At 28.9% G+C, this 27,571-nt stretch overlaps 2 protein-coding genes across 2 annotated transcripts; both read right to left on the bottom strand.

The window, feature by feature from the left end:
* Window positions 1-884: 884 nt before the first annotated feature.
* Window positions 885-20,865, bottom strand: LOC111631860 (ubiquitin-conjugating enzyme E2 C-like). The gene is made up of 5 exons (XM_023376198.1): window positions 20,642-20,865; window positions 12,841-12,862; window positions 6,423-6,515; window positions 1,454-1,658; window positions 885-1,297 (listed from the first exon to the last, which is right to left on the bottom strand). Exons 1-5 carry the CDS (start codon window positions 20,740-20,742, stop codon window positions 1,182-1,184), a joined length of 537 nt encoding a protein of 178 aa, XP_023231966.1. The 5' UTR covers window positions 20,743-20,865; the 3' UTR covers window positions 885-1,181.
* A 3,372-nt stretch (window positions 20,866-24,237) lies between these two features.
* Window positions 24,238-25,071, bottom strand: LOC111631851. The gene is made up of 2 exons (XM_023376182.1): window positions 24,926-25,071; window positions 24,238-24,854 (listed from the first exon to the last, which is right to left on the bottom strand). The coding sequence occupies exons 1-2, from the start codon at window positions 24,979-24,981 to the stop codon at window positions 24,314-24,316; spliced, it is 597 nt and encodes a 198-aa protein (XP_023231950.1). The 5' UTR covers window positions 24,982-25,071; the 3' UTR covers window positions 24,238-24,313.
* Between the last annotated feature and the right edge of the window lie 2,500 nt (window positions 25,072-27,571).

The raw sequence follows: 27,571 nt of genomic DNA, 5'->3' as shown, positions 1-27,571 counted from the left end.
AAGCATTTTCTAAATTTTCTTTTGCAGCATTTTTTCACAGGTTTCATCTTGAAATGTTTTTTTAGTATATGTGGAAAACAATTAAAAAATAATTTACAATCTGATTATTTCTAACAAGGAAATGAAAGCATAATCTTCTGCTTAATTAAAACAAAGTATACTTAAATCAATTTGTATCTATATAAATTAATTAATTTAAAAAATTTTATGTAGATTTGGAATTTAATTTCAACCCTTCCAAATTGTATGATTAAATTTCCATCAAAAATATGTTTCTTATGGAAATTTTATGATTATTGTTTTATATTATATCATTAGATTAATGCACAGTTATATTATAGCAGGGTGCCCATACTTGCAGTAAGAGCCCTAGTTACCTACCTGAAAATATTGGGAGCTGCACCTAATGTTCTTGGTATAAAAATAAAAATTTAAGAATCATAATGTATNACGATTGATGATTTAAAAGAAAAGGCATCTAAAACAAAAGCATGAATATTTTAGAACAATATTACTATTTTTTGTGAGCTAATGCTGTAATTTTGCATAGTGACAAAATGAAACAGCGTTTGACTTATTATGCACACACACTATTGTTTCAACTTTTTAGTTATTTTTTCATTACTCACTAACAAATTCTGTATAATCCATGTAGAAAAGTGTATATTTATTAAAGTTATCCTTTAATATATTTCCTGACCTTTATAAAATAATCAATTTGATAGAAGAAAAAATAAAAAAATATCAAAAATAATTTTGTTATGCAATTAAAATTATTTAAATGAAAAGTGATAAATAATTTTAATTTAAATGGTGGTATTTATCATTTTTTATACTCAGATTGCAAAGATCAAAAGTTAATATAGTATGAAAATGTTAATTTGTAAAATGAAAATAGAATTTTTATATATTTTCTATTCTAGTTGTTTATAAGAAATATAGATCAAAATTTTAAATAATTACGTTCATGTTACATGGCACAGTTTGATTTTAAATTAATTTTATACAAATTCTGACTTTACAAGTTAAATATTACTGAAGGAATTTCAAATTGAAGATCTCTCTGCAATTTTTTTAAATATAAAAAGTTCTATAAAAGTTCAAACAGATAAAATATCAGATGAAGAAAATAATCTCTGAGCACTTTTTTGTAATGATGAAGTTCCAAATAGTTAATTTAATTAACATTTAGATTTCCTCCTGGCATCATTTTTCTCATGTAGAACTTTCTTATAAAGCTCTTGGTTAGTCCATAATTCTGCTGCTTGTGGATTGAGTGGACTATCAACATTCGGTTCTGAAAAAAACAATGATGATATTAAGCTTTACACTTTAGCTACAGTAAAACTTGTGTAAGCTGGAATTGAACAGTATTGAATATTTTTTCCAGTTTGGCAGGTTCCATTTTGGATAGGTTTTACTATATTTATTAAAATATCTTGATAACTCTTACCTCCAAGTAATGACTGTATTGAGAGCAATATATTTCGTACATCATACAGTGCTGTCCATTTCTCTTTAAGAATATCTAAACATATATTTCCTTGAGTATCCACATTTGGATGAAAACACGGAGTAGTAAAAGTTACAGTTGGAGCATTATATGGATAATTATTGGGAAACTCAAGACTCAGTTTGTAAGTAAAACCTTCATAAACCTAGTAAAATGAAAATAAAATTAAAAAATTAAATTATTTCAATAATAAATCATATATAACAAAAACGTTAATTTATGATCTAGCTTATATTCTGTATCTTATTTAAATTCTTCTGCGATTTTAAATATCACAGTTTATTTTAAATTTATGGTTTAGCTATCTTACATTACCCGATTTACAATTTTTAAACAATATTATGTTAAATTTCAATGCATTAAATTAATCACTGAATATTAAAAAGTCTAGCAACAAGTTGCATAACTTTCCTGACAAAAACATTTAATATTGCATGTGGCACCATTTGTTATGATATTTTATTAAAAAGATTTTTTTATATATAGTAGAGCATCAATTATCTGAATATTGATCAACTGAAACGTCAATGAACCAAAAGCGTTCCAGTCAGCAAATTTAAATTTCCGTTAGTGCTGTGGCACTGCAATCTTTCGCTATGTCTTGGGCTACTCCAATATTATTTTTGTTGGTATGCATGTTTTAGCTGGCAGCACTGGAGCAACCATGAGAGGCTAATTAAGGATGTGTCAGGATTTGAACGAATTTCAACACGGGATAGGCTAATATATTTTTTCGTACATAATCGCTTATCCGAACAATTGATTCAGATAAGCAATGCTCTACTGTACTTAAATATTAAAAAATGGTAAAAAGTTTAATTTTGAGGAGAAAGACAAGTTTTATAAAGAAAAAAAAATTGTAAAGGTTAAGTAAAATCTTCATTAGGTCTGACCCAACTCGAGATATGACAAGTGACCCCCGACACCTTTAACCATCAATCCCCTAATACACAAACCTCCCCGCAAAATTTCAAAAGTTTTCAATAAAAGGCACAAGAGTTAAGTTTCAAACAATAAAAAAAAATCCTCCATGCACACATACTAAAATCCACACACACAGAAAACCTACTAACTAATGGTTTCCTAGTGTTTCATATTAATGCAGCTATATATAATTATGCAAAATCTACAATAATAGAAAATTATTTTTTAGCTGAAACTATCAAAATTGTAATTTTGATTTATATAAATCAAATAAATCTTCATTTTATTCAACAGGAGATATTGAAAAATATTAAGGTAACTTGTTCAAAATATTAACTATAAAGTTGTTGTGATTGCATCTTGATACCAGTTGTGTGTCCCATAGAATCCAAAGGATTATAAAACCATTTCATCATTTGTGTGTGAATGTTTTAATTTATATATTGGTTATTTTATATATTGTGAAAGTTTTTGTAAAGCTCTGAATTTTTCAACTTCAAAAAAATTCACTCAGAAATTTTAAAATTTTGTCAATACAAAATAGCTGGGTAATTTTTTTTCCATTTTACTCAAATCTTCATATTATTCTCAATTCATTTTTACTTTTCTGGAAATCAGACAAGTCCTCTGAGATTTTTAATTTTTGGACTCATGATCTTGAAACAGTAAGAAATGGGGTTTTTTCCTCTCTCTCTGTCTGTGTCGAGGTATGTTTTTTTTTTATTGTTTGAAACTTAATAACTCTTGTGCCTTTTATTGAAAACTTTTGAAATTTTGCAGAGAGGTTTGTGTATTAGGGGATTGATAGTTAAAAGGTGCCAGGGTGTGACAATAGAGTGGGGGGGGGTCACTTGTCATATCTAAAGTTGGGTCAGACCTAATGAAGATTTTACTTATTACCCTTTACAACCTTTTTTTTTTAAATAAAACTTGTCTCTACCCTCAAAATTAAACTTTTTGCCATTTTTTAATATTTAAGTGCAGTAGAGCATTGACTATCCAAATCAATTGGGAACTGGGGTTGTTCGGAAAAGAGTATGCACTCAATAAAATTCACTGATGTGAATTTTATTAAAATCTATAATGAGTTACAAATGAAGTGCTCTAAGATTTGAAATTAAATTTTTTTTCTTGTTCACAAAAACGATTGATGATTTAAAAGAAAAGGCATCTAAAACAAAAGCATGAATATTTTAGAACAATATTACTATTTTTTGTGAGCTAATGCTGTAATTTTGCATAGTGACAAAATGAAACAGCGTTTGACTTATTATGCACACACACTATTGTTTCAACTTTTTAGTTATTTTTTCATTACTCACTAACAAATTCTGTACAATCCATGTAGAAAAGTGTATATTTATTAAAGTTATCCTTTAATATATTTCCTGACCTTTATAAAATAATCAATTTGAAAGAAGAAAAAATAAAAAAATATCAAAAATAATTTTGTTATGCAATTAAAATTATTTAAATGAAAAGTGATAAATAATTTTAATTTAAATGGTGGTATTTATCATTTTTTATACTTTGTAAATTTTTGGGAAAATTTTGTGTCCTGAAAATATTCTGCACCTCTTTTCATAAGTTATATTACACCATATAACTTCTTACTGCCTACATTTAGTCAAGCATATTATCAGCAAAAAAATCAACAAGGCAGCAAAGGAGGCAATTTCCTGACTTTCGTAATTTGTCAAAAATTGTCAGACTGTTTCCAAACACTAAATATAATATAAGATGAATCCTCTTTTCAGACATATTCAAAAAAATAGTTTAATACTCTCTGATTGTAATTCAATCACAACTTTTTTCAAAATTACTAAGTCAATAAATCAAATCAGAATTTAACCCCTTCCTCCCCAAGCAAAGAATGTTCTCTACTTTTGTGCTTAAATACAATAACCATAGCCTAATAATTTATTTCTTTGGCATATTTTTAGTATCTGTCAATATTTTTATCTTAAATAATAAGCCTCAAAATTTAAACAAACTCATAAAACCATTTAATACAGGATTCGAAAATTTGCTTAACAAAATTGTAATATAAGAAATCTTCATTTCAAGTGTCATATGTGCAATTAATTATAAATAAAAATTTTAAATCCAAGATCACCTCACTATTTTTTTTTAAATATACTCTGAATTTAATAAGCAATTTTCTAAAATTTTCCTTAGTGATGATAACATTATTACTTTTTTACTTAGTTAAATAATTTTAATTTATTGATTAAATCACAAAAAATACTAGAATTGAAAAAAATAGTATTTTGATACATCATTACGTTCTAAAATTTATAGTTATCCAGGTATCCCTTACTTTACGCAGTTTTGCTTAAAGCACAAAATTAATTGCAGCAATCCCTTTTTATATGTGGCAGGAATTTTAATTAATGCAGCTCTAACAACCGTTTAACATATGTTTTTCTTACACACAACACTTAACACCTCAATACTACTTCCAGCAGTCAAAAGATTTTAATATTCTAATGTTTTCAGCCGTCTTTTAGAGGCCCTCTTCAGGATGAAACATTAAAAAACAGTTCTATCTTTTGAAGGATTCTAATAATCGAATACAGCTGTGTTCCGAACTTTTAAATATTTAAACGATGCGTAAGATATAAAAATCGTTACGCTTACAAGACAAAAAATTATTTTAAAATAACGCTATACATAAATTATTATTGTAGAGTTGTGAAAATTAGCGCTATGTAAACACTGCTATACATTAAATATTATTAAATAGTTGTGAAAATTAGCGTGATGTAAACGCTCTGATTTCTTATACATAGCAGAAAGATTAAAAATAATTAAACTTCCGATTATTGTTGTGCCTTGTGGCAATGTAAATAATATTTCCACGATTGTGGAATCGGAATATAATCGGAGTTAATGCAGCTTCCCTTTATGGTTTCTCTATAAATCTCAATAGCCTCCAACGAGCGTAAGTCGTGTCGGTCAAAGGCCCTATGTAAAAGAGTAGCCTCATCCCAACATGGGGAAACCCCGGGCTCGGTAGCATACCGTGCTAGAGCCGTATTATACTTCTGCTTCGACACATCATATTTGTGGTCCCGTATCCTAGCCTCCAGGGATCTGTATGTGGATCCAATGTATGTTATCCGACGATTGAAACGTTCGTCATTCAAAGGTATACGGTACACCCCCGGCGCTTTTTTGTCATCGGACTTGTCCTTAGCATTAGATAAAAGTCNATAATTTTTTGTCTTGTAAGCGTAACGATTTTTATATCTTACGCATCGTTTAAATATTTAAAAGTTCGGAACACAGCTGTATTCGATTATTAGAATCCTTCAAAAGATAGAACTGTTTTTTAATGTTTCATCCTGAAGAGGGCCTCTAAAAGACGGCCGAAAACGTTAGAATATTAAAATCTTTTGACTGCTGGAAGTAGTATTGAGGTGTTAAGTGTTGTGTGTAGTATATCTTTCCAGTTTACGTGTGTTAATTTTTTGTCTGATATGTTTTTCTTGGCAAAAAACTTTGTTGGTGTTGGTAAATTTACTATTTTCGTTTATTAAAATAAAAATATTGTTATTAACAGAAAATTTGTTCTAGTGGGTGGTGATTGTTCAATCGAGCACAGAGTACGGTACATCTATTTGATTAATGCAATTTTGATATACACAGTAGCATCGAGGGATTAATTAACCGTGTTTATCAAGGGACATTTGTAATCAATGACAGTGTTCTAGAAGTTATATTTAAACTGATCTTAATATTACATGCTAGATTATTATTATTCTGTCTAGAATAATAATAAGTAATAATAAGTAACTTTAATAAAAAAAATTTGTTTTTCTTTAATTTCACTCAATGCTATTTGTCTTTCCTTCACTACAGTCAAAATAAAGTAAAAATATAACAAATGCACTTCAGATAAGAGTAAAAAATTGTTAAAGTATCATGTCAGAAATAAAAACCTGTATAAACCAACAGTAATATTTTAATCTTAAAAACTTACTGTTCCTTTAGGACCTTGAATTGTTCCTATCCATCGAAATAAATTTTCTCCATCAGGAAAAGCAGATATTCCTTTATCAGTGCACATCTGGAAGTATTAAATTAACTTTAACAAATGAAAAAGTCAGTACATTTAGAACAGAGCAAGAAACAAATTCTTATTGCAGTCATTTAAATAATAATCATCACAACTTGATATAAATATCATATCTGAAAATAGATCCACCTAATAATCATATCCACAACCAAGGATTAAAAATTAAAAGTTAATCAATTACCATTTACTTTTAGCTTAACTTCTATCTCAAGCTTATTGCTTAACTTCTATCTCAAGCTCTTATCCTTGTTTGTAAATAAGGATCCAAGACAAACAACAATATTGAGTAACATGACAATGATTCTGTGCAAGTTAATGCAAATATTTAAATTTGTTTGCCTAATTTATTAAGAAAAACAAAATATTCTTAGCATATAACTATACAATAAAAATTTATGAGAGCTCAGATTTCTTTTGACTTTATAAATGCAAAATTTAGAATAATTCTGTAATAAGGCCTATTCATAGTTAATACAGTATAGCCTCGAAAACTCAGCCTAATGTGGACCGAAGGGTGGCCGAGTTTGTGAAAATGCAGAGTTATCAGGAATGGGGTTAAAAAAGGATAAGTATGCGTGTTTCCTCAGAAAATATTGTACTGTACTTCTATGTATTGTTTATTCGCTGTTGTATTCTCAAGCAAACTGCCCAAATACCCTTAAACAAAGGAAAGTACGTACTTTATGAAGGCATAGAGCCTTTACTACATGAAAATGAAAATTAATGAATACATAGTATACAGTAATTTACCTGATAAGACAGACCTCATCATAGACAGATTTATGAGGCATAAAGCTGTCTATAATGAAAATTAATTATACAGTGGAACCCCGGTTAACGAACGTAATCCGTTCCACAAGTCCGTTCGTTAACCGAAGCAATTTTTCCCATAGAAATTAATGCAAATACAATTAATCCGTTCTAGCCGACAGTATTTTTGTAATTTTATTTGTAAAATGGGTTTTCTTTAATGAAAATATAGGAAAACGTGCTCATAAACAGTCGATCTACGTTAAATTTTCGGAAAAAAGGAAAGATTTGACGGGTATAAAAAACATCACATACGATCGTTAAAGTTCTAAAATGACAGATAGCAGAAACAATAGGCTAAATTATGAGCGAAAGGCTTATAGGTTTATCAACAATCTCCGATCAGAGTCGACGAACAGGTGTCAAATAAACGCCTCGGAACAAACCTTGTGACCTGATCTGGTTTCGGTTTTCACCTGGAGACAAAGAAGAAAACAATCGGGAAGCGAGGAATGGGACACAGGACAAATCGTAAGGTGAGATTCAACGAAGAAATACTATAAAAACCCGAATATCAAGGTAAAAACGCAGTTTCCTAAAAATTCTATGGCGATTAATCTGTGTCGTCTTCGTTTGGATTAAGCCTGAAGTCGTTCCCGCTAAAATTTGTGTTGTGTCTCGCGGACCGCTCCAGTCTTGCGGCTCTCACCTACCATCGCTTCTGTGACCAAGCGAACCCATCTCGTCCGCTCTGGGGCTACGACTGATCAGCTTGCACTATCGTAGGACCAGCGATACGCCACTCCTCAGTGCCGAGAGAAAATACTGTAGATAAGCCATTTCCAACTACCTCAAATATGTAAGCATCTTCCCGTTCTAATAAACGATTTTCACTGTAAAATACTTGTCATCTTTGTCTCCTCCGCCATCACCAACGTACGAATGGACCCTAGACCATCACCGACACACGATTAACTGATTTTCCCTAAAAGTCGGCAAGCTTACAAATTTGACACAAAAAGCCGTTAAGTTCGTTATCCGAATTTTGTTCGTTATCCGAGACAAAATTTTTAAAAGATAATAGTTCGTTAACCGATTTGGTCGTTAACCAGGACGTTCGTTAACCGGGGTTCCACTGTATAAGGTTATTTTTGCCCTGCCAGGGTGTGGCCGAGTTATCCGGAGTGCTGGGTTATCAAGTGCCGAGTTTGAGGCTCTACTGTATTCTCTGTAAGACATCTAATGTACAAAATACTAACAACAGCTCAACTGCAAATTATTGTTCATTCAATTATTTTTGTTGTACAGATTTGATTTACTGGAAATAGAGTGTAAGTATTATAATAATATATTCCTAATAAATTTTGAAATGATGAACATTCTATATGTTTTCTTCTGGATACTGAAGTTAATTAAATTCTCAAAAATAGATTTAGGTAATATTTTGAATAAATTATTTATTATCTTTGGATTAAAATCTTAAGAATGATTAATTTTAAGCAAATTAATGCAAAACTACAGGAAAAAAAATCATCTGTATTTGAAGACTATGTTTCAATGTATGTAATTTAGTAATGTTATATTTCAAATTTAAAAAAAAAACTACATTTATTACATTTGGTCAAAAGTCTACTTAGTAATATCTTTGAATTTAACAAAAGAAAAAGTAAAATCAATGCAATAAAATTTTTATCAAATATAATATCTACACATTCTAGTTATTTTATGACAACTATTTTGTTATTTTATAGTTTGATAACAAAGTCAATAGTTATTCTGATATATTATTGCAAACAAATAATTATATTTCTTTAATATTATAATCCATTTTTTAAATTCACATTATGTTTAATATATAATGTAGGAACTGAACTTTAACAGTAATAAGTATTTACATTCAAATAAATTTATGAACTGCAAACAACAAATATATGCATAAAAACAATAATTTTGATATTTATGCAATTGTATAAAATACACAGTAGACACTGCTTATTATAACCATAATACTATGTGAAGTAAATAAGACTACAATAAGAGGAAATTATGGTTTCAGGGGTTAACTTTAAATTAAGGAAAGTATGCAGTTACCAGATAGTAGAACAGTGGCACCTCAGTTTACAAGTGGTACAAGATGTTTACAAGCCTAGCATGCATAAATCATAAAGAACCAAAAAATATCCACACATAACACAGTGTGGTAAAATATTTCTATTAATTTTATTGGATTGAACAAAGTTTTGCATATTTTTAACAACTGTACTTACTTATAATTGTAGCAGTTGTGAAATTTAACTCATTGTTAATGTGAGATTGTATTCTTTGTTTAGAAGCATATTTTAAACTTTTTACTTCACCTTTTCAGTAAAATCAAGTTTAATTATCTACAGATAATATGTATATCCAGCATACTGTACTTTGAGTCTCAGAAAGGATATAAGACAATAGAAACTGTAAAAAATATTCATAATGTGTGTGGATAAGATGCACCTAAACTTTGAATGCACCAAATGTGAATTAAAAAATTCCATTCTGGAAATTTTGAACTAAAGGATATACAAGGGTAAACTGTTGACAAAAAGAAATTACAGGAAGAAATTGAAATAAAAATCAACAAACAACAACTCATGAACTTGCAAGAAAATCATGAGACATACTGTGTATGAGAAACATGATTTTCTTGCAATAGACTTCAATGACTGAATAGTTGCAAAATATGATGATTGGGTTCCACATACATTAAGTGGAGAAATAAAAAACCTGAATCAAGTATAATTTAGTCTGATGAAAATAATCAACTCTGGGACTTCATTTTTAAATTAGTTATTAATTTTTAGCATAGAAATTTTTTTTATGGATGACAAAATTAAAGTTAAAAATATTTGTTATTAACTGAAAATTTCTTCTAGTAGATAATGTTGTTTGGTTGAGTACTGAGCAATTTTTTTTTTTATAAAGAATGATTTCTCATCAAATTTAAGAGATTAGGGCTAGACATCACACCTTTTAGGTAGAGAATAAAAGCTATCTGGTGCATATTTGATAAAAATGTATGATAATGTGTTAATTGAGCCATTGTTTTTGACAGTAATATAAGTCCACTTTTGGAAAAAAATTCATTAATGACAGTTTTAGTCAGGCATAAATGTCCTCTTTTTATATTTATAACAACAAAGTCAATGGTGTACAATAGTGTTATAAATTAAAATAAGTTTAACTGTAAAATGTTATTGCAAGAATTGTCTTTTTTTTCTTTAATTTTTGAAAGTGAAATAAATCCATTCGTAATAATCAATAACTAAAACAATTTTCCTTAAAGTCTTTATAACAGATAATAGCTAATGCTAAATGTAAAAGAGAAATAAGATAATCCATTTCGGCAATCCTTATATTAACAACAAATGTATATATTTCAATAAATATATTTGTTGTTAATACAGTATAAGGATTGCCCAAATGAAAAGTGGCCACATATCAGAACTGGCAAACATTTATTGTGAATCTAAAAGAAATATCAATGCTTGTTTAGGCAAAGATCCCAGCATCTCACAAGCAGATCAATGCCTCTCATCAATTTTGATGGCTGCTGATAAAAATATGTGAAAGTTTCATGGTGACAGGTCAGGACTATATGATGGACATTCTAGTATCTCCCAGTGGAATTTCTGTAACGTGGCACTGATTGCACTTGTCATATAGGGACGAGCATTGTTGTGAAGCAAGATGACTTTTTGTGAGGAATCCCAGGCACTTTGACTTTATTGGTTTGCACAACCATGACAGTTTTGCAATAGCATTCTGAGTTAATCATTGTGTGTGGTGGCATAAAGTCAACCAACAGCAATTGATGCAGTGGAGATCATAGTGTGTGTGTCTGACCTGATCTTGATTTATCCTGAATTGACTTGCAGCCTTCTCTAACTCTTGCATCAATTATTCACTGATGTTTGTCCTAAACAATGTTCACCATAAACATGCTTCATTTGTCTATAGATGTCAACACTCCTATTCCCTTTGGCTACTAAAGACCAAACTACCGTCCATTGTTCAATTCTGGATGCATCCATTGTAACTAACTTACCATTAATCTGACAATTACTGGAGATAAAATCTATTCCTGCCAATACTTAATGCAGCCCACACTTTGCCTACATTGAGCTTCCCCCACCTGTAAGGTGGCCTACCAATCGCTATTTTGATTGATGAAATATGACGTGTGTCCACTTTTCATTTGGGCAACTTTTATAGTTATCTTAACGAAGTAATTTACTTTTCATAGTTGTTTATTTATAAATTCTTATATAATATTACTGAAAATATTTCTTAATGAAGTCAATTATTCATTTACTCGCATGCTCTCATTTTAATTATTATTGTTCATTTTCTTTTTGAAACCGTGTCCTGTTTTATATTTGTGGCGTAATAACTAGTATTGTGTCTTTAGAATAAAAACAATACTAGTGTTTATTACACCACAAATTATTGTTCATATTTTCCATTTGTAGCTAAAAAAATAATTTTAAACAATTTTATTAGTTATTATTACATAATAAAATTTAACAAGTTTATATGTTTAAAGACATTATCTGAATTTCTTAATGTTTGAATCAACTAAAAGTATTGACAAATGCAAATGCTTAAATATCTCAATGTATGAATAAATGGACTTACACCACTTTCAAAAACAATGGCTCAATTGATGTGAAATATTTTTATAATGTGGTTTCTATTAATTAAGATTATGTCTTCATAGAAATTTCCAAGCATAGGAAGTTTGTTGATTTAGAATTGTGTTTTTATTTAATCAGTCGGTCAGTTTTTGATATTATTTACTATAATTTGACATGATCTTTCTTTTGGAAACTTGGTATGATTCTACTGGAATAGATTCTGAATTGCAGGAATATTTAATGAATTGTAAGTTACTTTTCAGTAAAGCATTTAGTGTTCATTCTAGAGGTTGTTTCTGTGCTGGTTAGTTATTGGTGATCAGATCTGTTTTCTTAACCGATTCTATGTTGAAATTTTTATTTGTTGCCTGTGACGCCATGTTGAATTTTTGTCGATGTTAAGCCTAAAAAAATATATATATTATATTTTAAAAGTTCGTTTTAATATAAAAATTGTGACGCACAGCGACATCTAGTATCAAAATGTTCCGATGTAAACACGAAAATATTCAGGATCGCCCACGCAGTTCAATGAAGTCAACACGAATATTTTCGGGAACAACGTAGGACAGGTTAAACTTGGTCCTGAATTATGAAACACTTTTGTTCTTGTAAATAAACAAATAAATTAAACTGGCAAGATATTTTGAATATGTTTCTGTATTTGGTTCTAGAGAACAATAATGATTTAGTGACTGCATGCAACTTTAGTGGAAGAATTGGAGTAGGGAAATGTACTTTCTGAATCCATTTGCAGTCATTTTGTGATCAGTATTTGTATTCTGATCACTCTCCTTTAATTTTACAATCATCAGTGGAGCAAAATATAGTGTTTTTAGGAATAAATGATTTTAATAGAAATTTTTGGAATGAATCTAGAAGAGAAAAATTGGTTTTTGCATCATTAGAGATTGCTTCTGAATCCTTGCAGTTTGATTCAATAATGATTTAAACAATTTTATTTTCAAGGTTACTCATGAAAAGTTTTAAATATAAGAACAAAAAATTGCAGTGATCTTGGTTTGATGCTGATTGTAATATGCTAATATAACACAGAATAGACCTTTTTAGGAAAATAACTTATGTGATTGATGCATTTTATGGTATGAAGTATGGTAACAAAATTATGTATTGATATAAAACATAGAACAGTTTTGCAAAGAATAATAGACTATTTTGAAATTAATTTTTTTCATTGGGTCCCAAAAAGTAATTTTGTGATGTTAAGTATGTATCTATTGATCAGTAGTATTATCATTTTTATGAATTATTTGGTTGCTAATGAACCTTATTTAGTGAATAATTCTATTTAATTATTGTGTTAACTGATGTGATGATTTTTTAGATACAGAAATTACAGAATCTGAACTGGACATTGCTTTGAAGGAGATTAAGTTCTGGGGACTGATGGAATACTGTTGGAATTTTGAAATATTCAGAACTTAAAGCAATATCTTCTATATTTTCTCAGAATTTTTGATTGCTACAATTCCTGATGATTGGCAGATAAGTATTCTATCTTTAAGAAGAATTGTGTTAATACTTTAGAACTGGGTCAGTGGACTAGTTCTTGTTACTTTAATATATTTGACAATTTTATTTTAGTAACAGTATATATTTTGATTATGTATTTTAATGATTTTCAGCTTTGCTTTGTCAGGTAATTATTTCTATGCTGTATATTTTATACATTTATATCAATATTTTTGGCATTTGTTTTTTCTAATTTTGTTTATTACAAAGTTTTTTGTTTATAATGTTCCCTACATCATGGCTGTATCTAGTATACTACAAAAGTAATTAAATACCAAATTTTGATTACAATAAGCAAAGTTTTTATAATGTATTATAACTTGCATGTTTTGGGACCTGCAAGTTTTGATGACATTATTCATTCAATTATTAAAACCAATGGGATCGGTGGTAATATTAACACACTAAAAATAAAAAATTTTTAGTTAAAAAACAAGTAAAAATTATACTCTTTCTATTTCCGACTTTGAGGATTCTATGAGCCAAAACAAGACAAACAAATAGCAAGGAACAATCATCNTATTCCCAAAAAATTATACGTATTTTGGAAATATTGAGTCGAATTAGTCTAGAATCGATTAATTTTATGGAAGAAAACCTTTCAAACAGCCGTAGTCCGTAAACTTCACACGTGTCGGGCTGTGATTGGCTCATGTATTTAATGATTCCTACAACGCGAAATTCTTATAAAGCGAAACGTATCTACCATGTTATAGGGGGTCTACTGTAGTCGTAAACTCTGATCTTACCTTCTTTATAATGATTAAATAAAATCTAGAAAATAGCTAAATTCGAGAAGAAACAATCTAGATTTATATCAGTTATTTAATTCTTAAACCTCAAATCTTGGGGAAAACAAAACAATATAGATTTAGATGAAAAAAATAGATTTTAAAGTGACAATCCTGCCTAACACGCGGTACAGACTTCNAAATCTAGAAAATAGCTAAATTCGAGAAGAAACAATTTAGATTTATATCAGTTATTTAATTCCTAAACCTCAAATCTTGGGGAAAACAAAACAATATAGATTTAGATGAAAAAAATAGATTTTAAAGTGACAATCCTGCCTAACACGCGGTACAGACTTCAATGTTTTGACTGAAAGTAAAATGGCGGTCGATGGTATCCATCGTTGCCACTAAGAACGCTGTAGCCATGGTCACAGCCACTCCATATAGTATATTCTAGCTTGTTAAGTTTTCATATATAATTGATTTTTCTTTTGGTCGATTCGTCTTTAAAATATTCAGCCGGATGGCCAAGGAGGTAAAGGCGTCAGCCTACCACTCTGGAAACGCGAAACCCAATCCGGGCAAGGAACCCTAAGAATTTTTCTTGGACTATCCATCTCGGATAGGTCGAGTCCTACCTTTCATCATTGGAATGTTTTCATTGTGGGCCTGATCGAACCAATTATGAACGTGCTTCAAAGCCAAACTAAATTTTAGTAAGATAAACTGTTGAATTTCACTCGGCTACGAAACGAAGTATTTATTCATAAATTATGAAAGCATACAATTGTTACTTTTAGAGTATAATTTTATTTAAGAAAATAATTTTCAGATATCATCNAATTAGCTGAAAATTCAATAAACATAACAGATCTTTATATCTAATCTGTTTAGAAATTTTCATAACAGATGAGTGACTTTACTAAAACCCACTTCAACAAATTTTACAAAGTTTGTTGAGTTTAATGGGTCTGTATAGTCAGGGTGACTATACAGACCCATTAAACTCAACAAACTTTGTAAAATTTGTTGAAGTGGGTTTTAGTAAAGTCACTCATCTGTTATGAAAATTTCTAAACAGATTAGGTATAAAGATCTGTTATGTTTATTGAATTTTCAGCTAATTAGCCAGAGTTTGTCTCAGTTGTTCCAAATCTATCATGAAGTGTCAAACCACTGCAAATCCACAAGACATTCTTGAAGTCCCAGATCCATAATAGTCACATTTATTCCAATTGGATCTACCATCCATTCTAGGACTTCCATTTCTAGTATATCTCTGAATTTTAGTTTAATTTCATCATATAAATAATTTTCTCTGAACTATGTTTTTCTTATTATTGGATTTTCAATTAGAATTTCTATAATGTGACACAATTTACACAAAATATAATATAACAGAAAATAAATTTTTTTTATTCTATTTTTATAGCTCTGTTGGTCTCCTGGTAGTTCTTGTGACTCTGAATCTTTTCTGTAGCCTCCCTGAAATGTTCCTTGGCCCCCCATTGAGAACCATTGGTTTAGATAATTGAGTCATCATCTCTTCTTTACTGAACTAAGTCTCACTTAAAAAGTTTTTAATCATTTAAAACGTTTAAACTGTTTAAATAAATAATTTTATTTTCACCTCTTGTACATATAATTCATAGCAGTGCATTAAGTAAACATATTACTGATTTAACCTACTAATAAAATCTTTTGAAAGAAAATTAAATTCTTATTTAGTATAACACTAAATTTTGTGCATACTTGCAAATTTAAATGAAAACAATGATCAACTTTAACTAAATAACCTTAAACAAGCAATTATTTATTGTGACATTGTTACAATGCTGAATTGCAATTTTTAATCTACTTAATTTACAATATATGCTCTCCATATCAAATTATCAGTGGCTTGCCTTTGTATATCATACTTTTCCTTTAACAATAGTCACACTGGTTAGTTACCTAATACCTTTCAGGGAAAAATTTTTGAACTGAAATAACATGACTTCCAATTTGCATCAGAAGTTTGTTTGTAGTTAATCAGGGCATCTTTTCCCTAAGGTTTCTATATCTGATCGTCTTTCACCTATCTAACTCCATTCTTGAGATTAAGGAAAGACAGATATAAATTCCCACTGTCATCTGTCCAAGTCTAAAATTTTTTCAAATTGCAGTCCAATTAAGAAAACAAAATTAAAACTATAGATGTTTTTGAGGTATCTTCAAACTGATTATCAAATCAGAATTTAAAATTATTGATGAAACTGTTTATATGATTTAGTTTAAACCATTAAAAACAGTGTGTTCATTACAAAGTCAGAATAGGCAATTATAATATATGGTATCCTAGCATATTATATATTATAGTCCAAATTAATGTGTGCTTAAAAGAAAATATCTGACAGTTTAAGTTGCATAATTAGTTATACACCTGCAAAGCAAACAAAAGTTATGAGTTTGATTCACTCTAGTCTCTAGGTAAATTTTTCTCCAGAATTTCAAATTTAATTAAATTCAAAATTTATAATTAATAGAAATATAACCTACTTTTTAATTAAATTCAGACATATCTATAATTAAATTATTTTTCAGGCTATATCGATGCTAATAGTATAATAGTTTAAGCTTCATTTTCATTACGTATTCAAAATTTTCAGCTGAAGTATAGAAGTATTTACATTGAACAATTTTAAAAGTAATTAAGAACATATCAGTTAACCACAGTACAAATTGTGATTTACATGGGAGTTGAGAGCTTCTAGAATATGCAAGCAAAGGTTCATGCAAATCAAAACCAATTATCCAACAGACATTAAAATTTGGGGAATACATTACTCTAATGTATAAAAATGTAATGCATATAAAATGTAATAAAGTATAATGTATATATATAAAACAATAAATGGTTACAAATCAAATTTCATGTCTTATTTTATGCAGTAAAATTAAAATTGAAAGTATTCTTTAATAATTAATATAAATAAAATTAAATAAATTTCTATCAAAACTGAATTGTATGAGGGGGAAAAAAATAAAAAAAAAAAATAAATAAAAAATCGCTCTCAAAAAATTTAATGGAACTATAAAATAGATAATTTTCATTATCTATGTAGTACAACACAAATCTAGTGGATTATATTTACAAATTTCCTGTACTATTTGAGTTAATGATTAATTTTGTAAGTCTTTTAGATAACAATCATAAAAATTAAGATCATCACATTATATAAGATTATGTTATTTCAAAATTGTTAAAATAACTTTATAGTACTCTATTATCTTTAATATGTTCATAGTTTATAAATACAGGTTTGGAAAAATTCCCAAATACTAATCGTCCACAAGATTTTTGTTACAAAAAGTTTTGTAATTATCCAATATTGCTATTTCATAAAGAATTATTACAATCATTAATCCATCTATCTTTTCTTTCCATAAAAATTTGTATCCTATTTTCAATTATAATATGAAAAGTCTTGCGCCATTAGATTTCCAACACCCCTCATTAACAGTAAAATCCTTATTAGAATACATAAAATACAACAAGTAAATAGTATAAAAACAAAAAGAAGGAAAATTAATCTTGGAATCTTGCAGTTATTATTAATGTTTATAATTTGAAGAAGTTTTATGAATCATCATCATCCTAAATTATAATAAATGCATAAAACATTAAATATTATAGAATTTGCAGAAGAATATTGCAATATAGAAAAGATTATTTGAACAAAAAGAAAATTCTGAATTTTAAATCACCATTACATGATTTTTTGTTTATATAATAGTAAAAACAAACAATAAAACAGATTTTTTATTCGTCATTTACTTAAGTCATCATAATTTATTGAATTTTGTAATATCCACAGAAAAATTTATTGATGAAACTAGAAATGATGAAATGCATTGTGTTTTCCTTTTCATTCAATTTATTACATAATAGTATAAATGATGATTCTTGAAATTATAGAAACCAGCTTATGGAATTGCTTATCAAAGTATTATATTCAAAAATTTAGTTCTAGTTTTATTTTCCTTGACTATCAGTCTGATTTTTTATGATAGATCTGGATCATTTAATGTATGATAATGTGAAAGTAATATAGATAGATAAAAATTTATAAAATGAGCAAACTATTTTTGACTAAATTAAACATTATTCCATTTTTTTTTTATTTAAAGTATTCAACACTCCCAACTATTCATTAATAATTTGACATCTTTATTTCTAATATGTTTAATTAGATTAGACATTTACCTGAAATAGGAACACATGTTCATATCACTAATTCCTATAATCAAAAATTAATGAACTAATTATGATTTCATAGATACAACCTTGTAAAATTAAAAATACTACAGATCCATATCAAAATATACAATTATGGATAAAGAATTTCAGTCTTAACAAAACTCACTAAAACAAACAATTCACAGGTGCTTTCAATCACCAGGCTAAAAGAACAGAAATGGGACAACAGCAATTCAAATTTAAATGCAATAGACTACTGCATTTAAATTTGAATTATTAAAGTGATATAACAAACAGTTTATTATTTACCTTCCAAGACAATTTATTTTTCTCGTAACCCTGTAAAATAATTTACAGCTCTTTTTATTTTCTTTACTTGTAATTGTAATAATGTATTATTTGAATTGTAATCCTACAACTCAACTCTTACATAGTACTTTGAAATCAGTTTTATAGCACTACATGAAAAATAAAATAATCTAAAAACAATAAATTTAGCTACATTATATATTTTATAAAAATAGAATTTAATTTAAAAAAATAAATGAAAAGTGATAATGTGCGTCATTTTGGATGTGAAGAATTTTTGAAACTACTGTATTTACAAATCAATCAACACATTAATTAAACATTCCCTAATGACTCCTTTAAATGTAAAATTTCCATTATATCCTTGTTCTAACTTTTAAAGGTACAAAACAAAAAAATTTTTAACCAGTACATATTTTATACTGAACCAAAATTCCCATTTTCACATTTCTTTAAGTTTTAAAATTAAAACTAAGGTAACTATTTTCAGATATTTATGGTTCAATTACAAATTTTAAATTACATATAAATAATCTTCTCACTTCAATTATATTTCACAATGAGCCAATTTGGTTTTCATTACACCAAAATCTTCAGATACAACCTTGAATATTTCTTTTGTTAATAAAAATGACGTTTTTTCCTCTGATGTTCAAATATTTAAGAATATGACGTAAAAGTTTGCTTAATTACATGTTCACTGTTGCTAAATAGCTTTATCCAACTATATATATATTATACAAATACAGACAATAATTTACAAATTATTTGGATTTTTTTATAGTTTCATTTTAGATAGATACTTCAAAAATTTTTAGGGTAATTTTATATTATTCTTGCATTACAGGTTTTTTTTCTTAATTTCTAATTTTAGACTATTAATAATAAACTTTTCTTGAAAACCATCTTTTGTCATCAGTATTTAACTAAAACAGGGTATTAATTTTGGTTTGATAATTTATTCCTTATTTTGTTTATCCTAAACTGCATTGTGAAATGACCTCCCTCAATAAGTTCTCGTATTTCCAAGTTCTATCTTCCAGAAAACTATAAATAAATGTATCTTTTTATTCAAAAAAAAAAAATTTGCCTAGTTTTTCAGCTCAAATTAAAATTTGTTCTTTAAATTTCAAATAACTTGCTTTTGCAATTATTTTATATTTGCACACAATATTAAATGATCAATAATAACAATTTCAATCTCATTTTGGATAACACACGAATACAGTATAAGTTTTAAACTTTAGTGCCAAATTTTTAATCATTACAAATCAAAATTAAAAATGACATTCAAGTTTAGAATTTAATTTCTTTGAAATAACAATATTTTTGTTTATTACAAATTAATTAAAATTTTGCATGATTCACTAATTACTTTGTAAGAGTATAGAATATTAATTAATGATTTACAAAAATTTAGTTTACATAATTTTAACTGTTAGAAATTAGGAGGATTTAGTTAAATCTTTAATTGATGAAATGAGAAAATGGAAATTATTATTATAAATTATATTTCCTTAAAGGGAATGAGCATATTTATTTGTATTTTGAATATTTTAAATCGTTTTGTAAGTTTCATTTTACTAAAAGAATATTAAATGACACTTAAAAATTAATCAATGGCAAGTATCATTTAGCACGTGTTTAGATATTAATTAATACATTTCAATAAACACGTGCTAATTGAGAATTACCGTTGTAAATCGAATTTAACGTTAACAAATTTGTCGTTATATAAATTTAATATTTACATTTTCAAATTTCAAAATATTCTTATTTATTTATATAATAATTCGTTCGAAAATATAAATATAATTACTAATATAATTTCAAATTCGTTAGTAAACTTTTTGAAATTGACTGTTATAGGATTAGGCTTAAACTTACCTTTTCGTAACCGAATGTTTTCCTGACTCAGAAGACTTCTTTTCCTCCGCCAGTTTACTCGAAGTTGGTGTGAAAAGTGGATCGACATTCTGTGAAGCCATTTTCTAACTTAAATAATAATAAAATACTTTTTTTTACTACTTTTCTATCGCTAACGGTTTTGAAAGAATTCAACAGCTTCGTTCCTCCAATAGCAGAACTGAACTGTAATGAATTTATAAATATCTACCGTACGCCATCTACAAATAAATACTAATTTATTTTTTTATAAAAAAAATTAATTTAAAATTCGAAAGATAAAATATTTNAAATAAATTTATAACCTGTTCATACCGGAATATGTTTTCTTTTTTTTCTCTGTTTGGTAGGTTTCTGCTTAAAAAAAAAACAGCAAATCGCTCCTTTCCGAAGAATTATTATTACTTTTTTCTTTCTCTTTAGGCAAGTTTTACTGCATATTTAATTATAATAACAGTACTTTTCTTATTATGTTAGTTATAAAGCGAATAAAGGGGACATTCTTAAGCATCATAATAGATTAGATAAATGACATATAAAGTACAGTATTCTCCTCCTATCTCGTGTAAAATATTAAAGGGAATATTATCTTAAGCGAATAATTTAATAAATTATAAGAATAGGAATTTATTCTAGGTTGAATAATGTTAAAATATAACCCTTCTGGTTACTGAAGAGGAACAGTTTTGTGTGCTGCATACACCTGTATTAACTATATACCTTTACTGATCAATAAATGGGTTCTGTTCCCTAAGATAATGCTACTCCAAATGGAGAAGGTCAAAACTAGAAGATAAATTTAGAACAATACCATTTTAACAATAGGGGTAATAACAATAATAATAATAATAATTCTAAATCTTCTTCATCTTAGGCGCTACGATAATTGAACTCACAACAATTTATAATTAAATAAGACTTTTTTTTTACAAGTAATTTATTAAAATAAATTTAAAGATTTTTTAAACACCTTTTTAAATATATATATATATGTGTGTATTTTCTAGTGGACTTTTTATTCTCTTATATTTTATTTCAACCGAGTTTAATGGAGTTAGAAAATGTCTCGGATAATATAAGGAGGAGGGAATCGTTTGACATTTAAAATTTCATATATTTTCTAGTAAAAACAAACGTAGAATATTAGATTTTTCTATATACATATATTAAGCTATTTAAATTTATATATAACATTTAAAAATTTACTAAATACATCTCGTAACATTTTAAAATAGAAAAATCGTTTTATGAAGCGAGAGAAAAGAGAAATAAATAAATAAATTTTATTAATTGATTTAAAAATCGGAAATTTAATTAAAAATAAAGTTTTTTTTTACTCGAAAAATTTAATATTTCTTGTTAAACATGCGCCAAAAACTTATTTACAATAGAAAATAAGCCTGACACTTTTATCTTTAATATACTGTAAAAGTATATAAAATAATAATAATAATAATAATAATTTTTTAAAATGTACAAATACGTTGAATAATGAATAATTTAATTAAAAATCACATTCCTTATTTTAAAACTTTCTCCTATTTTTTTTTTTTTTTTTATATCATTAAAAATCCCATCAAATTTACTCTTTGATGGAATATTTACAATAGAAAATGTGCGTAAAAATATGCTGAATTTTATTATTTTTATTTTATTTTTTCTCATTTATTTTGTCAAAAGAGAATTTTTCTTTTCTTTTTTTTAAAAAAACTATAATGAATTCAATAATATAATATTAAATTTAATTAAAAATTTTCAGTTATTTGTCATATTATTTAAAAATTGAAAACAAAAATTATCGTTTGTTTTGATTTTTTTTTAAAAATTCTTTATTTATTTTTTTACATTTATCTCTTTCTGTATTTTAGATTTTGTTAATTGAAATTATAAGGTAAAAAATCAAAATTTATGGGAGTTTATTACTGTAATTTCTGGTGTATAATGCTCACCCCATTTTCTAAAGTAATTTGAAAAATTAATAATTTTTAGTACATTTATAATCTTTATTGAAAAATAAAATACTGTATACGACGGTAAATATAATATACACGCTGATCCGAACCCCTCTACCATTTCCCTAACTAAAACAATGGACTTGTCTACTGTACACTTGCATTTCACGTGTAAAATAAACATAATTCATGTGTTGTGAGCATTGCGGCTTATTCTTTCTGTGATCCTGCTTGACTTAACAATAATTCTAACATCTATTTGCTCCTTTATAGTATCTTACAACAGTAAAAAATGGCCTCAAAAAGTAAGCATCACATTTCTAATATCGTACACCCGTTAATCCGAATTATGACTGGTCTCAATTAGTTCGAATTAGCGCGACCGTACTGTATATCTATATTAATTTAAAAAAATTAATCTATGTCTGTTTCGGGATTTTTTATTCAAGAACGAACAGGCCAAGCAATTGTGGCAATGTAACTGAAACATACATTCCAGAGAACCCCTGGAAAATGGTTGTTTTTAGCTCTGACACGAGAGGGTGCAGGATTTCGTAAACCCTCTGTACAACTGTGCCGACAATACCCTACTAAGAATGACCATCACGCAAGATGGCTTACTAGACCAGCATTCCAGCAGCGAGGGCAGTGTGCCACTCAACAGTCGGGGGATTGAAGTGCTTAGCAGTGGCCTTTCACACACTAACAAAGTGGTCGTCTATTCCCAAACTGAACTGAAATTCGTCGCTAAGTCAAACAGAGAGGGTAGAGACATGGTAGAGGTAGGAAGAGATACGGGCGAGGTTTCCACTGTTTATGAATGATGGACAATGGCGCCGTTGCAGCTGTTCGTGCTTGTAACATGTGATCATCTTTCCCGATGGTCAGTCTGGGACCAGTGGCGCGTTATAGATTCATGAGGCCCTAGGCAAATTTGAATTAGGGGACCCCATATACAGTATTGACTTCGAGCATTTTTGTTTGGGGAATTTTGGGTGAATCCCCGTTATTCTTATTCGTTTCATGACGCGACCTCTGCGCTGTGCCATTACACCCTGCGCTTGCACCATACCGGCAACCTAGGGTCCCCAGATATGGCCCAAATTTAAATTTCGATAATCTTAGTACAGTAATGAGTTCATAAAAGATTGGTTTGGGACCTCCTGTTGGTGGGGTCCTAGGCAACTGCCCTGTTTGCCCATAAGATAACGTGCCACTATCTGTGGCATACAGAGCCTGCAAACCGGATTAATTACCCAGATGGCGGATAATTCGGCGAAACGGCCATCCTACTTTTCGATGAAGCTACTTTTCTCGAATATCACTTCCTAATGTCTTTAACCACATCGTACAGACACGCCTGGCGTTCGAAGACCTCCAAACTACAGCTACACTGAAAATTCTGAATACGGTGAGCCTCTGCAATGCATTTTATAGGACACTGATATTGGTATTAACTGTACCACACTAAACATACCTGTCTGAGGCACAATTATATGCTGAGTTTTGTAGTTATCGAACAATTCTATTTGAGTGCGTAGCTTTGTATGATATTTTATTTGTACACTACAGTAAACTGGTAGAAGCTATTCCATAAAAAAGTGAATTAACACAATTCACTGAAATTTAATTTTTAAAATAGAAATGCGCCTAATCTTTTTTAAGATCTAACTTCATTTTAATTAATTAAAAACTGACTTTTTTATGGTTGAAAATGTGTAAAAATAAACTTGATAATCTGTTTTCCGATACATTTTGAAATAAAACTTGCTTGGCTTGTTGATTTTTCCGAATTTTTCTCCTTATCTTCTTTATTTGGAGTAAATATCTCTATTCTAGTGATTGAACGCTCTCCACCACAAGCCTCATCCGATTGCTGCGTGCATATAATATTACTGAGCATCTCATCCAGTTCAGCTTTTGTAAATAGATTCATTGAGCTCTGTTTCGATTTTAAAAGTAATTCATAATCAAATATTGAATCCGAATAAAAAGGTAAACGGTAATTTTGCTGCTTTTCTTCTTTAGGTAAATAATTCGAGATGGGGAATTCGTACTTATAAAATGTTTCTCTTTTGCTGGATTCTGGTGGATTCACGTATATTTTTTTACTTTCATACCAATGAGTGAATGGATCTGGAGGAGTTGGTGAATAATACCTGCGACAAACTGGTTTTTCGCTTACCTCTTCTGTAGATGGAGAAAACGAATACATCTGCTTTTTCTCAACTATTTCTTTTTCCCTGTAAACACATTGTTACAATTAAAATATACTGTATTTAAAAATTTGGAAAAATAACTAACTAAAACTCACTGTTCACAGGCAGATTGTGAACTGAAAACAGATTTTTTGGAACCAACACAGCCCATTATTTTCAAGTGTGTGATCTGTTCCTTTATCTTTTATTCATAGAATGAACGGAATAACTTCTGTTTTATTAATTTTAAGAAATTGTTACGATTTTATTGTTTAAAATTATTTTCATTATTTATTCTTATATCAACTTTTTTATACTACTATAAATAAATGTATTATCTTAATATCTCTTATTTGTGTTTTGATTCGATTTTAGATATAATTTATTTAATTAAGTCGAATAACTTAGATAACTTAGATAACATTTCTTAGATAACTGAAAGTTATCTAAGAAATATTAAAAAATAAAAAATAAAAAACCTCAAGTTTAATGAATACAGTAGATTTGATTATATACTATGCTGTTAAAAATCTAAACTTCTATTATATATGTAAATATATTGATAGTATATGTAGATGTGAAGTATTTATATTACTATATCAAAATTACTATGTAGTCTATAAATTGTCTTTCAAAATATTATCGATTTATGCACTTGGTGGGTGGAAAATAACTAGACATTAAGAAATCTCTATAATTTCTATATTTCTAAGGCAAAGACGATGTAAATGATTTCGCAGCACCTTATTAATTAATAAATGGAGATATGAATGAGTACTTTAAAATTGAATGTAGGATCGGCGCCATCTACCAATGACGCATTTTCCTCAGATCGTGATGTGGATGGACGGCCACTTCTGTGCGTCAGCAATATAACCTGTGGTTATTATCTTCGAATAATAATTCTTGTTTGTTTCTGGACAGATTGTGGCATAACGTCCTTTCACCGCGAGTGTCATCTTTGTACAGCAACCGCTGATTTTCCATACCTCATAACGTACAGTGATCTGCGCTCGTTACTGAACAGACAAGCGAGCAGCTATCTTTTTTGCTCTCTCTTTCATTGCCCACACCATCAATGCGAGAATTATAAAATGTCATTGATTGATGTACGCGAACACAGAAATTTTATTATGATTTTATTATTATTGCAAAAATTATAGTGATTTCTCAATGCCTAGTTACTTTCCATATACCATGTACAATAAAAAGAAAAGTATTGAGCAATCTTAACTAAATAGCTTACTGTAAATTATATATGTTATATAAATAACTGCTACTTTAAAGTGTTCCACAACCTTTTTCTACTCGCGGCACACCTATGACTCGATATGACTCAACACGACACACCAAAATGTTATTCCCCTCAAAAACGTATGATAGGATACATAAAATTTCGATGATCAGACTCTAAACTCCGGAGTTCGATCGGGGGTTCGCGCCTCACTCGGACGAGCTGGCAGCGGGAGTTTTTTCCGAGTTTTCATCCTTGCCAATGACGCCTGAATAGGGGCCAACTCCCCCTCCAAGTCCTCCCGGAAGGCATTCTGTCCCCCCTTCTCGCGTGGGCCGTCTCATATAAGGCCGGCTTTGGTCGCTTCGTGACCTCTCTCTTGTCTTCCTCGGATTGGTCGTCTTCGATAAGACCGCCTTTTCGATCGCACCCCTCTGTTCTTCCGGAGTGAAAAGCGAAAGGCTACAGCACTCCTCTATCGAGATTGAAATGAAATGAAATTTCGTAATGCCATAAACCTATTATTATTATATTGACTATTGTGAATTACACTCGGTTGACACCGATGGCTGTGTACTGTACTATGCCGGACCAGAGTCAAGGCATAGTAACTTCAAACAAGACAAAAATTAAATAAGTGTGTCAGTATGTGTCTGTATTCAGGAATTTTCTAACAATATGACATGTATTCAATATACGTAGTGGCCTTCTGTGCATGTGATGCATGTGTTTCTATTCACTTTTCATGTTCCCAGGCTTTTGTCTAGCGTGTGTGGTTTTTTTTTTAACTCTTTCCGTCCTGTGGGCACTAAGATGGCCTCTTTTTGCAAGCCCATTATGGGTTCAGCCAGGTCCACAATGGGGCTGCCGGGTAGTGAGGGACTGGGCCCGACATATCCGAACGGACCACCCTCCGAAAAATTCCTGGGTCCCCCAGAGCGGTAGGCTGCCACCTTGGCCGCTCGGCCATCCGGCCGCAATAAGTGAGTACTGGGACGACATATGTGTTTATTGCTTTAACATCATCTTGTTTCATCAGTGAATGAAATACAAGCATTAGAAACACAATAACTGTGATAAAAATATATAAATAAAATCTGAAATTAANCAATAAAAATTCAAAAAATTAAATAGTAAAAATGAAATTTAAATAAAATTAATCATTTATTTTCAATAAATTTTAAATTGTTTCATACTTAAAATATAATTATTATGCAGTGAAGAGCGCATTAAAAGTTTAATGAAGGTTCGTCCGTAAAGTCTATCTGTTTCTTTTGTTTTTTTTTTTCCTTTATTTTAAATAATTTCTCGAAGAAATGAAAGTTTTAATCAGATTTTGTAAGGGATTTATCAAATAAAATTTATGAGGTTTTGATACAGGTTAAAACCTGATATATATTTTTTTTCATCGTACTAATGCATTTCTCGATTTTTAATCTTATATTTCAATTAAATGAAAAAAAGAAACATAATCTAAAGAACTTGCTGAGTAATCAGAAAACCATATAAATGTAGTTTAAATATAGAA

This window comes from Centruroides sculpturatus, unplaced genomic scaffold (genome assembly GCF_000671375.1).
Source record: "Centruroides sculpturatus isolate CEXI.00-Female unplaced genomic scaffold, Cexi_2.0 scaffold695, whole genome shotgun sequence".
Classification (NCBI taxonomy): Eukaryota; Metazoa; Arthropoda; class Arachnida; order Scorpiones; family Buthidae; genus Centruroides; species Centruroides sculpturatus.
The sequence above is the reverse complement of the archived record's forward strand: the minus strand, read 5'-3'. Positions and strand labels throughout refer to the sequence as shown.

Coding starts and splice junctions, on each gene's coding strand:
- LOC111631860 (XM_023376198.1), bottom strand. CDS start 20,742: ATGGCTTCACAGAATGTCGATCCACTTTTCACACCAACTTCGAGTAAA. Junction 6,516..12,840: donor TTCAGAAGCAATCTCTAATG/ATGCAAAAACCA, acceptor TTAATTTAATAC/TTCCAGATGTGCACTGATAA. Junction 1,659..6,422: donor TTCAAGGTCCTAAAGGAACA/GTAAGTTTTTAA, acceptor TCATTTTACTAG/GTTTATGAAGGTTTTACTTA.
- LOC111631851 (XM_023376182.1), bottom strand. CDS start 24,981: ATGGGCTGTGTTGGTTCCAAAAAATCTGTTTTCAGTTCACAATCTGCC. Junction 24,855..24,925: donor TCACAATCTGCCTGTGAACA/GTGAGTTTTAGT, acceptor ATGTGTTTACAG/GGAAAAAGAAATAGTTGAGA.